The sequence below is a fragment of the Chondrus crispus genome, genomic scaffold (assembly GCF_000350225.1).
Source record: "Chondrus crispus Stackhouse genomic scaffold, scaffold_680, whole genome shotgun sequence".
In the NCBI taxonomy this organism is placed as follows: domain Eukaryota; phylum Rhodophyta; class Florideophyceae; order Gigartinales; family Gigartinaceae; genus Chondrus; species Chondrus crispus.
The window spans coordinates 1-11,701 of record NW_005178688.1 but is presented as its reverse complement, the minus strand read 5'-3'; the positions used below and the strand labels follow the sequence as shown (position 1 = coordinate 11,701).

The window sequence follows — 11,701 nt, the reverse complement described above, 5'->3', positions numbered from 1 at the left end:
GGCCCGGGTCGCAGTGGACAACCCGCGCACGAAGTAGTGCGCGAGGGCTTGTTCTGAGAACACGGCCGTGCATCGGAACGCGGCGGATTCCAGCCGGTCCGCGAACGTGTTCTCGGTTTCGTGAGGAAGCTGTCGCGCCGACGCGACAGCATCAAACGCTTCCCCTAACACGTCGTCGGTTAGGTAGCGTTTGATAAATTGGTTGACGAGACCAGGCCAGCTCGTATCGTCGTGGAGCTGGCCGGCGCGGAGGCCGCGCATGGTATAACTCGTATACAACCGCTCCGCGTCTCGCTCGAGGAAGTGAGCGAAGACACGGACTGCCACACCTTCGGTCAGGTGCTGGGCATTGAAGGTTATCCGGATATCCTTCAGGAACGGGAGCAACTGAATCGCATCAGTACCGTCGAAGCTCTTCATCGTGGGGCGGAGCCCACGGCAGCGTTGGACGTACTTGGCGATCCGTCCCGCGTCACCCGAGGTAACGAGCCTCGAGGTGTTGTCCAACCGATACATCCGGTAGTTCGCGACGGCGCTGAACTCCTGTATCATGGTGTGGACGGGCTCGACCCCAGGTTCGGCGGGACCCAACGTTCCGAACGGCGTGACGGGCAGCGTTCGGATGTCGACGGGGCCGGGATGCGCGGTAAGATCCGCCGGCTGGTAGCCGCCCCAGCGAGGATCGAAGGGGAGAATCGGTTCTCCTGATCCGCGGGCGACTTCTCCACGGCCCTGGTCGAGTTTGGTCGGTACCCGTCGTGACTGCCGCATGCTTCCGGGGACATGCGGCAGGGCTTGAGTCTCGGACGCGAAGTTCGCGTCCGCCGTCGGCTTGATGTCCTCCACCCTCCGGCTGGTGACGGCACCAGCCGGGGGCCACTCTTGCGATCCGGACGCGACCGGAGGAACAGTGGAACCGGGCCTACTCGAGGAGGCTCCGGGCGGCCTCTCGGCCGAGGTCTGTTCCATCTCACGGGCACGGCGGCCCGTTGAGTTAAGTTCCGCCGCCATATGCGCGAACGCTCCCATCTGTTTGGCAGATGGGAAGGGTTGCCGGTCTCGTCGAACCCCGGAGTTTGCACTCGCGGGTCGACCCGCAACCTCTACGGCAGGGGAATCAATGCGCGCGTCCTCTACCAGCACCACACGGGCGTGTAGCTGGTCGACGAGTGCGCGCAGGTTCTCCAAGGACTGAGTTACGCGCTCGAAGCTTCCTTCGCGGAGGGAGCGCAACTCTTCCATACAGCGGGCGTAGACGCTGTCGGAGACGTCGATACGGAGAGATGTCCGGACATCCTCGATGTACTCGGCGATGCGATCGTACATCGCGCGAGCGCGTCCTTCGGAGAGGTCGGGCGACGGTTCGCGGTCCCGAGGACCTGCGTCGCCGTCGCCCACTTGGACGCGTAGCGCGGCCTCTCGCACATCCGCCGGCTCGGATCGGATCGAGGTCGGGTACTCGGCGCTCATCTCAACGCGTACGGACGCGGAGGTAAAGGACAACCTTCTCGGCGTGATCTTGAAGGTCTTCTAGGTCGGGAGACCAGTGTCGCATAAACACCCCACACACGGCGGAGGGGTGTTCGCGATGTTCGGCGGAAGACCCCGGATCGGCGTACCGAGGGTCTTGAACCAACCAACGCCACCGGAAGCGGGCCGGTAGCGGGTGGTAGAGCGTGGTCGGCGGGGACGCGCGCGTAGGCGAGTGGATCGACGCCTCGACGCCCCGGAGCAGTACCGGTTGACGATCCGGTACTGACGGGCGGAGGCGGACCGCAGCTCGCCGCGGTGACGCGCGCGTCCTCTACCCGCTCGGTGGTAACTACTTGCGGAACGGCGGTTTGAGTAGAGTAAGCTGGGTGGTCGACCGTCGGTGGAGGGTTGCCTGTCCTCCCCCCCTCCGCCGGCAGTCGCTCCCTATATTTATTGTACAAGTTAATTAACCGTCTACAGTACAGTACGGACTGTACTGTAGTCGGCTTACTGTAGACAGTGCGGGTCGGCCCGCACTGTAACGCTGTCAGCCGTCGGGGCTGACAGCACACGTGTGCTACACGTGGGGTACACGTGTTAGTGCGCGCGCGCTGTAAGGTATGCGCGCGCGCACGCTGTAAGGTCCGTACCTTACAGCGTTAGATCTAATTCTAAATCTAATGTATAGTACAGTAGCCGGCGGTTATGCTACAACGACGACCATTCGTCGCAGCTTGGATATGTCGTTTTGTTATGTGATGCCTCGGATAGGTGTCACGTCTTGGACTTCGCCAGTCGTAAATGCAAACGTGTCGTAAGGTCAATCATGGCAGGGGAGATCTACGCGTTCGCCGAAGGGTTCGATGATGTGTTTGCCATTCGACACACATTGGAGAAACTCTACAAGCGTAAGATCCCTATTACGATGCTTACAGATTCCAAGCAGATGTTCGACGTGATAACTAAGGCCTCCCACACAGCTGAGAAGCGCTTGATGATCGACATAGCCGCATCCCGAGAAGCGTACAACAAGCACGAGATATCGAACGTGGGATTGGTATTGTCAGAGCACAATATCGCTGATGGATTAACAAAGGTCAATAGATGTAAGGCCTTGGAGGAAGTCGTGAAGACTGGTTTTGACAAAAATCCAGTTCAACAATGGATCTTCCGTCGTATTGAATGAGTATGAAGACTACTTGTTTGGTTTTTAAAGGGTGGCAGTGTAAGAATTATGAAGTATAAGGCGTTTCCAGTGTAATCTAGAATTATCGGGAACTGTTGAGGACGTGTAAGCAACGGCGCTGTACTGCGCTGTACCTTGCTGTCAGCCCGCACGCGGGTTGCAACTTTAATTCGCCAACACATCCAGCGCACAGTATCCTTGCTGTAATGGTTACATTTAGTGTAACTACTGCCTAACACGTAGTTTTATTGGTAGTTGTGTATTTTGCTGAGCTGTATAGGTTTTCACCCGAGCTACTAAGCCACGGTTTCCTGTACCAGCTTAGATTTTAGAACTCTATAAAAGTCTGAGTTCGTGTGGGCTTAGAGGACTAGCCTCACCCATTACCAACCGAACATCAACGAATATCAACGAGAAGTATTTCCTCAGAACGAACTAGCCGATCTAGTGTTCACCTCGGACAGGCTGTCCCTCACGCCCATCGGGGGGTACCTTCGGACATCGGCAAGTAGGTGTCCAATCCGAGTTTCATTTTAAAGGGGTGCTCCCGACGAGCACTTATCAAGCTATCTAATCAGCTTTACAGTGTAACAGCTGTGAGGCGGGGTTTTTGCCACACAGGGGTCATGATTACAATAGGTTCTTCACTCGCATACACAACGTGTACACGAACGCAATAAATGATGTTATGATAAAGTACACGTGTGGTACGTTTTCTTGATTATGGCTGCCCTTGCTCACATGTCCCACTCAAATGTGAGTCTTTAAAAAGTCTGTTCTGTGGTTCTGTATAGCATCGGCACCCCCTGAAAGTTAGAAAAATAAAAGCATCACATGCAACCTGGAGGCCTTCTTGGAGAAGTTCTGCCGTGCAGAGACTCTTGGGAAGGACGCCGAAGTGTCTGATGACGACAGAACACTTGGATTGGCAATGCATGGAGTCCTTTTTCGATTTCAATAATTATGGCGCAGGTGCAAAACAGCAGTGGAAACACGTTTCCTCATGTGAGGCTGTCTCCAGCAGTAGATATAAGTCTTAAGCCAATCACATTGCATAATTCATGCAAATACCCCCAACGGGCAACAAGATCCCGAGGGCAAAGACCTGAGATTATCACCCAATATCAATAGAAAAAAATGACTTTCAGAGCACGTAGGCAAGGGTTGTATGTCTCAAATACGTCTCTCATGCAGGTCAACTGATTTCGTTAACGTGAGAGGAATGTCTGTGCAAGAATTTTCAAGGCAGAACCTTCATAGCAGAAAGGCTGCGATGTATGGGACATTGAAACAAGTTGCTCCCAATCTGATAGGGCCGACGGCAAACCACTATCCTGCTTCCGTTTCGCTTCCCAATTCCCACCCGCGAATTCACTCCCGCCCCCTCCATGAAACTCTTCAACTTGGCCTGAGCCTTACCCCTCAACATGGGTCATCTTTATACCGTCTTCTAGCATCTCATTCATCAAATTTCATGCTTTGTATTCCCGTTTTCTTTCAATTTCGCAATCTATGCCTGTAGTTGGACAACCTCTCGGCGAACGAAAGACTTACTGCGGCTTATTCTGCCCGACCTGGTTTCATGAAGATTGCATCACGAATGCCGCTCCGGATACAGTCGAAGCTTGCCTGTCTCGACCCTTCTGGCAACGGAATTGCACCATGAATGTCTTTCACCAAACAACTCGTGCACCAGCTCATCGTCTTCGTCGGCCCCGAAGTAAGCTTCTCCAGTTACCATGGGAGGTGCTTCGCCGAATCATGCTTTTCACAATGGATTCGTTAGATGTGTATGACCCTTCAACTCTGTGCGACCACCCGAGGCCAGGGGCCTGCAGTCAACACTGCAGGGAGGTGTTCTTGAATGTCTCGAATCCGGTTGCCCTTCAGAATGGCCTTCGACTTGCACTAACATGTCACGTCATGCACTCAGTCTTTCAAGACGCCTTGACAGGCGTCAAGCTGGTCAGTTCATGGCAAGTAAAACAGAATACTCTGATAGCGGCTTGCAAAATTGCTGCCAACAACTTGAGGGCTGTACACGTCGAATGCAGCGCTCCAGTTACCGCTGCTCTGACGGAAGTCATATCGCTGAGACCACCTGTTCGCCACTTCGTCCTCATTGGAATCAATATTTCAAAAGCATTGATGGCCGATATCATCTTCTACGTGGGGATCTCTTTGGAAAACCTCGTTGTCTCGGCCGCTCCAAGTCTGGATGACACGGTTGTAGACCTCATCTCAGATAAATGTGAGTCGTTGAGGCATTTAGAGCTCGGAGGGTCTCGTCGTGTATCTCGCATGAGTTTGATTCGGTTGTTCACAAGAATAGGAATCAACTTGTGCGGAATTGAAATGAATTCAGTCCATCACGAATCACTCAACGAAGACGTACTTGCAGCTATTGGGCAGTATTGCAGCAAGCTGACATGTATCCGTCTAAAAAACCTTCCATGGGTATCGGATGTTGGTATGGCAGGTTTTTTGAAACAGCGCGCACAGCAGTTGAAAGAGTTGCGAATCGTTGATTGTCACAGGGCATCGTTTCGCATTCTTTGCTTTTTTTGCAAACGCAGCACTGTGCTTGAGAAGCTTCATTTCTCAGTACAAAAGGGATCATGGATTCCGCTCCGAAGGCAGATGGAAGCGGGGTACATAACATCATCAGACGAGGAGAGAGTGGTCGAGTACACAGAAGATGATATTTATTTAAGTGGAGGGGAGAAAGCGTTAGTGCGGCTATCTCGCAAATGCCGACATTTGCACCATCTTACTATCTCTGATATTAGCGTTTCTGACGCAGCTCTAAGCTGCATTTCTAAAGCGAGTGGACCCTCATTGAGGTATTTGAACATCCGACATTGCTATTCCCTCGGAAATGCAACTCTCCTCAGTTGGGCGAAACACTGTCGGTCACTCATTTCTCTCGACATCTCATATCTTCCAATGGTGGAAGATTCCGCTTTTGAGGAGCTACTGCGTGCGCTTCAAGACTCGTTAGAGGAATTGCAAATTCTTGGATGCACCGGACTGACCAATAACGCAATTCAAAACATCATACCTCGATATGGCAGACGCCTGCAAGTCGTAAGGCTTTCCTACTGCAACTTCTCGATGTCAGCTCTCTCTTCTCTCAAAGAGGCTTTACCTCGGGTAACTCTATTCGGTACGTCAAATGGAGCGAGATGACACTTTTTTCAGGAAGGATTTCGGACAAAGGGCCTAGTCCATATTACACAGCAATCGACAAGCCACAGGATGCGGAAATTTTCCGGAGGCGGCCTTTTCAAGCCACTGCCGAGCTACTGTCAGGTTTCTTTTGAGCCACGTTCCCCGAATCAAGCAGATAGCAAGATAAACCTGAGCGTCTCGTAAACCCAGTGCTGCTGCTTTCTTCAAGCAGTCCATAACATGGGGTCGATTGGGGATGCGAGCATCGGTGTGGAGCAGGAACAAGGTGATTTTCAACAGCATCCACGGATCCCCCGTGGAAAGAGCTCCCGGAAAAGAGCTCGTCACAATCGACCTGAGAGATGGAGAAACTGCGGCTGCTAGATAAGCTTGCTTTGCTGTGTCTGCATCACATTCCATTCCTAGGCCAATTTCGAAACAAAAGCCAGACCATAGGAGACATGTCAGTGAATTTCGTGCAATTCCCATAGCGAGGAGGTTGAGACAAGATGCATAGCTCCTCTCGCCAAAAGTGCCGTCCATCCAACACAGTGCGCGGATCTCAAAAGCTTCAACTGATCCTTGAAGCATTGCCTGACGCAGCATGTCACGAGCCTTTTCTGGCTGCGATCTTACGCCGATGCCGAAAATTTGTGCTACAGCATTGGCAACTAGAGAGTCTGGACAGCCTGTTTTCGCTGCTGCTTCGTAGTATTTGTAAGCGTTTCTCAAGTTTTGAACACTAGAAGAAGTGTCGACGTAGCGGAACTCGAAGCCTAGTTGGGCCAGACGCGTCCTATCAGCTGCCATTCGATATACTTGCGGACTCGATGGAGTTGGAGCAGTGCAGTTCACCTTTTCGGGCGTGAGCTGGCGGTTGTTAGAGACCTGTTTGTCTGTCTCAAACTTGTTTGGGCCAGGGTCCTTAATACGACTGTCCCTGAGGGGAATGCCTTTGAATTTCCCAGCACATGGCGATGTGCTTTGAGGCGCAGTGTCTTGTTCTGATGCGGAATTGTGTTCAGTTGTGGACGTACAATCTCCATCGCTGAGCTCTGAACCGGGAAAGCGCAAGGAATCGATAGATGCAAGGCTCCATCGCGACGATTCTGAGCCGAAGTTGGAATCAGAAGTTGCGATTCCGCTGGTCGCTGCTTGTAAGGCACCCAGAACAGAGGCACTGGTGATTCGATTCCTTGTATCCTCTTCTTCCATTGTGATCAATCGAAGCCTGTCCATAGAACACAATAACAGCTAAGCCCAGGAACAATGCGTACAGTGATGATGAAGACTACGCTGTTCGGCACTCCTTTCACGCAACCCTTTGGCCTTGAAGTACTTGTTAAACAAGTTCACATTTTGAGAGAGCTGTTCTCGGGAAGGCTGCTATCACGACCAATGTGAAGAAGTGATCATGTTAAAAACTATGTCGTTCGCCTACGCAAACAGTGAACTTGCTCTTTTTGTGACATGAATTTTTGATAAAATCTTGTAACGAGGAGATCCCTTGTCCACGTCTGACCTTTCGACGAGATGAAACCGAATATTGAAACAGTTTCAAGAGCATTATCTCCTTTGTTTGTACCTGTCGATAAGCGGAATGCCGTTTCGGATGGAGTGTTCTGTTTTGAAAGGATGCGGACGGTATCGCGCATTAGTCACCAGAACGGTAGGGGCATGGGCTGAAATAATATCTCCCAGACAAGTTGCCGTTGGCAGTCGTGATGATTGGCAGCAATTGCATGCAGTGGTGGTGTGCATCTCAGTCAATCACAGTTTCGGCAAATACAGGAAGTAGAAACTGGAAAGCATTTGGGGCTGCGGAGAACGAAATAGTCCTAGCCTTCCCCCTCTGCCGCAAATGTCTTGCGCATGTGTGCAACCGTTTGCACACGGAGACGAGTCGAAGCAAGGTGTTTGAGATCCTGTGGGGTCCATAATAAGTGTGAGTACCCAAGTACCCTTGGTACTGTATCCTGAGTAATCTCTTGATCCATCGCAGTGCGGTACATCAAATAATGCATCCATTGACAAGGATCAGAGAGGTGAATTATTCAAAAAGGGCGTTGCTTAACACGTCCATTTGGCAAGCCCTTTCGTCTGTGTCCAGTGTTGTCTTGTTATCGTTTTTTGCCATGCTAGTAGGCGTTGAGAAAAGTAACAGTTCGCAAGTTGAACGCGTGGGGCGGGAGCGCAGACGCCGGTATACCTGGCGGGGTGGTCTTCCCCACTAAAGATGCCGCTATTCCACAATGTCAACTGTTCGCACTACTTCGAGGTGCCCTACTCAGAGGGCAGTGCTCTTCGGCCACATTTCATTGATGCGGTTGTGCCAGGAACAAAAGAGAAAATATGTGAATTATTGCCGTCAAGAACATCCAATCAGGGCAGACTTTACTGACGCGGCCACCGGCGGTGCAGGCGCGATGGGCCGCCTTCCTCCCAGCGCTGCGATTTCCGAACGCATCGTCCAGCTGTAACAGGCAAGTCTCTACGAGCTTCCGCCCCCCACCCTCCCGCTCCAGTTGGAAGTATCCTGCCACTGTTCACCATGGGGAAAAGTAAGCGGAGCAAGGTCAAGATGGCTTACAAGGCCATGCGTCGCGCGGTCATGGAACCGAAGCACGACGCGCAGTTGCGCGAGAAGGCCGCCAAAGTATACGAAGCGATAGGTCTCCCATTACCTGAGGAGCGCACGGCGGAGGAACGTATGAAACCGAGAATGCATGGCGGCAGCGAGTTGGTGTCGACGTTTGTCCTCACGCCAAAGGGCCCGAAGCTCAACGTTGTGCACGGCCCCAACGCCGCCGACGACCCGCTCATGAGAATACCGAAGGGCATTATTGGATTCCCCATCGTGGGGGCCGGCGCAAGGGCCAAGATGAGAGCGGAGCTTCCCGTACCGCAAAAGCGAGTCAGGGCTATAGATGTTGATGAGGACGAGTTTGAACAGGTGGAGGCGACACCTTATTTTTATCCCAGGCGGGCGCGGAAGAGTGGCGGTATTAAGAAGGGCAGAAAGCAAAAGCAAAAGACAAGAAAGGCTGTTCGGAAGCCAAAAGCGATGCAAGGCGTGGAGGCGGTTTCGGCGTAGAAGCCGCCTTCTCGAATTGGTAGTTTGCTACATATCTCCATGGTGTTCAGAAGGAGCGCGAACTCGACCGACGCCCAGCAGTGATTCGCGCTCGTGAGAACAGGTTTTGATGATTGAGGTTGTACAGAGCGAAATAGGTCGTACGGCCGTCGCGATGAGAACGGAATAAAAGCAAGGAGACATGTTGAGAGATCTGTTTACTTATGCTTTCGCCTTAACTGTCTCGACCGCATGCATGACGAGCTCATTGACCTCAGCAATTGGTCGCGCCGCGTCAACTGCATGAAGGATACCCGCCTTGCTATAGTAATCCAAAACCGGCTTTGTCTGGGAATGGAAGGAGGAAAGCCTTTTCTTAAGCGTCTCTTCATTATCATCACTCCTACGAATAAGATCCTCTCCGGTTTGATCGTCCTTCATGTGCTCCTTCGGAGGATTAAACTCAGTATGATAGCTCCTCCCACTGGAGGGATGGAAGAGCCTTCCTGTGATCCTCTTGACGAGCAAATTATCTTCAATGGCAAAGTTGATCACCGAATCGACGCCCTTCATGCCATTCTTTGCAAGCATGTCATCAAGCTTCTGGGCTTGAGTGACAGTCCTCGGAAAGCCGTCGAGAATGAAGCCCTTCTCGCAGGCTTTGGACCCCAAGTTCTCGCGGATGAGACCGACGACAATCTCATCGGAGACGAGTGCGCCGGCGTCCATGACCTTCTTGGCCTCCTTTCCGAGCTCGGATCCGGACTTGACGGCGGCGCGGAGCATGTCACCCGTGGCAAGATGGCACAGACAGTGCTTGTCCTTGAGACGCGGGGCCTGTGTGCCCTTTCCGGAGCCTGGCGGGCCGATGAGGATGAGGTGCTTCTTCTCTTTGGGGGGTGGGGCGACGGTGGTGCCCAGACGACGCTCGATCTCGGCGACCAGAAGCGAAGTTGGGAGCTGTTGGATCACGCCGTCCAAGACGTTCTCGGGGGCAATGGTGGCCATTGTGGGGGTGTCGAGAGTGGGGAGCGCGGAGACTAGAAAGAGTAGGAGAAGAATGAAGATGACGAGACGCAGTGGGATGAGGAGCACGAGCAGACTAAGAGACAAGGTGGGATGGCGGAGGGGAAGGGGTGGGCCACTAGGATGGCGTTAACGGCGGTTTTTGGAGGTTGTGATCCGATGGATGCTGAGAGCGGGAATGGAAAGCGGGAACCCAATGGAAAGTACAGTGTAGCTGCTGCACAGTTGCCCCCTGAGAGTGCAAGATCGGGCAGTAAATTTATGCTTTCAAGAGGCCTCAATTTCCAGAAATCAGCAGAAATCAGCTCCATGCCATGATGTCAGTCTCTTCACAGTGTACCATGGTACATGTACTGCACGAGAAACACGTCATTCAACACACGTGTACACGTGTACATTCCTCAATGAGAGGGGATCCCGTAGTTTCATCTCCGAAAAGAAGCGCAATCATCCGTGCAGCGACAGTCGCAAAAGCATTCACCTCGAATCTTTAGGCATCTTTAACGTTGGCGAGTCTGTTTGGAAACTATCTTTCCCTCATGACGACTGCGACTATGGTTCAGTTAGTAAAAACATTTGCCCACCAAGGAAAATCGCACAGGGAAGAAATACACTTCGCCCCGTCCCTTCACACCTTGCCACTTGAAATTACCCCTCCGTAAGGAGAATGACCCATGCGAAGAGTAGTCTTCACAGAAGACATCTTAAATCCCATCTTCACCCGTGTATGGATGATGACTCCGATGGCGGGCCACCGACGGGGGTGTGTGCCGTGAACAACTCGAAACCGACGATTATTCCAAACACCATGGCCCGCCTGGGAAAGTATCCTTCAAGTCCGCAACAGCAAAAAAAAAAAAACAAGAAGCTCGCACTAATGCAAGCGAATCCCTGTTAAGAAGCCTTCTTCCCCTCTGCCATGTCACCGGCGACCGGTGCCTTCGCGTTGCGTCTTTCCTCGTTGCCGGCGAGTTCCTCGCTAACCTCGAGCACGAGAAAGCCGATGAAGAGCACGAGAAGGAAGATGGAGCACACGACCAGTGTCATGAGCAGCGCGCCGGCCCTTCCATCGCTTTCGTACGCGGCGGGGATGGTAAAGCTCCCCCAATACGCGGACGCTACGAAGGCGGATGTCGTCACGCCCCAGAAAATCTGCCGCGCCGTTATCGCCTGCATGGTGTGGGGAGTGCCGCGTGCCGGGGTCGTCGGTCGACAGCTCTCGGACTTGCTGTGGATTCGTTCAAGCGAGGCGCTTGAACACTTGTGTACGCGCCGAGTTGGTCTGTGGTGGGACGGGACGGCTGCGAAGTGTGGACTCGTACTGGCTGTATGTACACGTGGCATTGTGTACACGTGGTGTTCTGTACACGTTTGTGCCCCGTGGTTCGGGGCGGGACTGTAAAGCGAAGGGCACGCGTCAGGGCATTGGGCAGATGGTTATAGCGTCCAGGTTTGGCACGAAATCCGGCTTGATCAGAGTGACGTGTGAGCGGCGGCCCGAACCTGTGCGGCGCCGTTTGCACTTCTTTGCGGGACGCCTCCGCCTCTGTGTGTCCGCGTTCAGCGTGTGGTCGGACGACTAGTTGTATTGTCGTCGTCGTTTTTCCCGACCGAACGCGTCCTGCTTCGGAACTGCTCGTAATGAATGGGCTCGTTTCAAGACTCACCGTCATTTCTGTCCGTCAACCAAAAGGGCCGCCTTTGGGCCCCTCGCATTTGCTGCTCTAGTTGCAACGGCACCGGCCCGATCCTTTGCCTGACAGGCTAGTTTT

General features: G+C 52.9%; 6 protein-coding genes; 4 read left to right on the top strand and 2 right to left on the bottom strand.

Annotated features, from left to right (window-relative positions):
* The first annotated feature begins 2,299 nt into the window (after nt 1-2,299).
* Nucleotides 2,300-3,355, top strand: CHC_T00000888001 (hypothetical protein). XM_005711136.1 is given in 2 exon segments: nt 2,300-2,659; nt 2,660-3,355. The coding sequence occupies 1 exon segment, from the start codon at nt 2,300-2,302 to the stop codon at nt 2,657-2,659; it is 360 nt and encodes a 119-aa protein (XP_005711193.1). The 3' UTR covers nt 2,660-3,355.
* Nucleotides 3,356-3,827: 472 nt separating this feature from the next.
* Nucleotides 3,828-7,349, top strand: CHC_T00000887001 (hypothetical protein). XM_005711135.1 is given in 4 exon segments: nt 3,828-3,872; nt 4,073-5,825; nt 6,025-6,218; nt 6,219-7,349. 3 exon segments carry the CDS (start codon nt 3,828-3,830, stop codon nt 6,216-6,218), a joined length of 1,992 nt encoding a protein of 663 aa, XP_005711192.1. The 3' UTR covers nt 6,219-7,349.
* Nucleotides 7,350-7,363: 14 nt separating this feature from the next.
* On the top strand, nt 7,364-7,516 carry CHC_T00000886001 (hypothetical protein). The gene has a single exon (XM_005711134.1). It carries the CDS (start codon nt 7,364-7,366, stop codon nt 7,514-7,516), a length of 153 nt encoding a protein of 50 aa, XP_005711191.1.
* Nucleotides 7,517-8,381: 865 nt separating this feature from the next.
* Nucleotides 8,382-9,124, top strand: CHC_T00000885001 (hypothetical protein). XM_005711133.1 is given in 2 exon segments: nt 8,382-8,924; nt 8,925-9,124. 1 exon segment carries the CDS (start codon nt 8,382-8,384, stop codon nt 8,922-8,924), a length of 543 nt encoding a protein of 180 aa, XP_005711190.1. The 3' UTR covers nt 8,925-9,124.
* A 1-nt stretch (nt 9,125) lies between these two features.
* Nucleotides 9,126-9,689, bottom strand: CHC_T00000884001 (hypothetical protein). The gene has a single exon (XM_005711132.1). It carries the CDS (start codon nt 9,687-9,689, stop codon nt 9,126-9,128), a length of 564 nt encoding a protein of 187 aa, XP_005711189.1.
* Nucleotides 9,690-10,405: 716 nt separating this feature from the next.
* Nucleotides 10,406-11,105, bottom strand: CHC_T00000883001 (hypothetical protein). XM_005711131.1 is given in 2 exon segments: nt 10,406-10,823; nt 10,824-11,105. 1 exon segment carries the CDS (start codon nt 11,103-11,105, stop codon nt 10,824-10,826), a length of 282 nt encoding a protein of 93 aa, XP_005711188.1. The 3' UTR covers nt 10,406-10,823.
* Nucleotides 11,106-11,701: the final 596 nt, after the last annotated feature.

What these genes read in the sequence shown, in the direction of transcription:
- CHC_T00000883001 (XM_005711131.1), bottom strand. Translation starts at nt 11,105, where the DNA reads ATGCAGGCGATAACGGCGCGGCAGATTTTCTGGGGCGTGACGACATCC.
- CHC_T00000887001 (XM_005711135.1), top strand. Translation starts at nt 3,828, where the DNA reads ATGTCTCAAATACGTCTCTCATGCAGGTCAACTGATTTCGTTAAC. An exon ending in GGTCAACTGATTTCGTTAAC is followed by an intron (nt 3,873 to 4,072) that starts GTGAGAGGAATG and finishes ACTTGGCCTGAG; the next exon opens with CCTTACCCCTCAACATGGGT. An exon ending in ACCTCGGGTAACTCTATTCG is followed by an intron (nt 5,826 to 6,024) that starts GTACGTCAAATG and finishes GATAAACCTGAG; the next exon opens with CGTCTCGTAAACCCAGTGCT.
- CHC_T00000888001 (XM_005711136.1), top strand. Translation starts at nt 2,300, where the DNA reads ATGGCAGGGGAGATCTACGCGTTCGCCGAAGGGTTCGATGATGTGTTT.
- CHC_T00000886001 (XM_005711134.1), top strand. Translation starts at nt 7,364, where the DNA reads ATGAAACCGAATATTGAAACAGTTTCAAGAGCATTATCTCCTTTGTTT.
- CHC_T00000885001 (XM_005711133.1), top strand. Translation starts at nt 8,382, where the DNA reads ATGGGGAAAAGTAAGCGGAGCAAGGTCAAGATGGCTTACAAGGCCATG.
- CHC_T00000884001 (XM_005711132.1), bottom strand. Translation starts at nt 9,689, where the DNA reads ATGCTCCGCGCCGCCGTCAAGTCCGGATCCGAGCTCGGAAAGGAGGCC.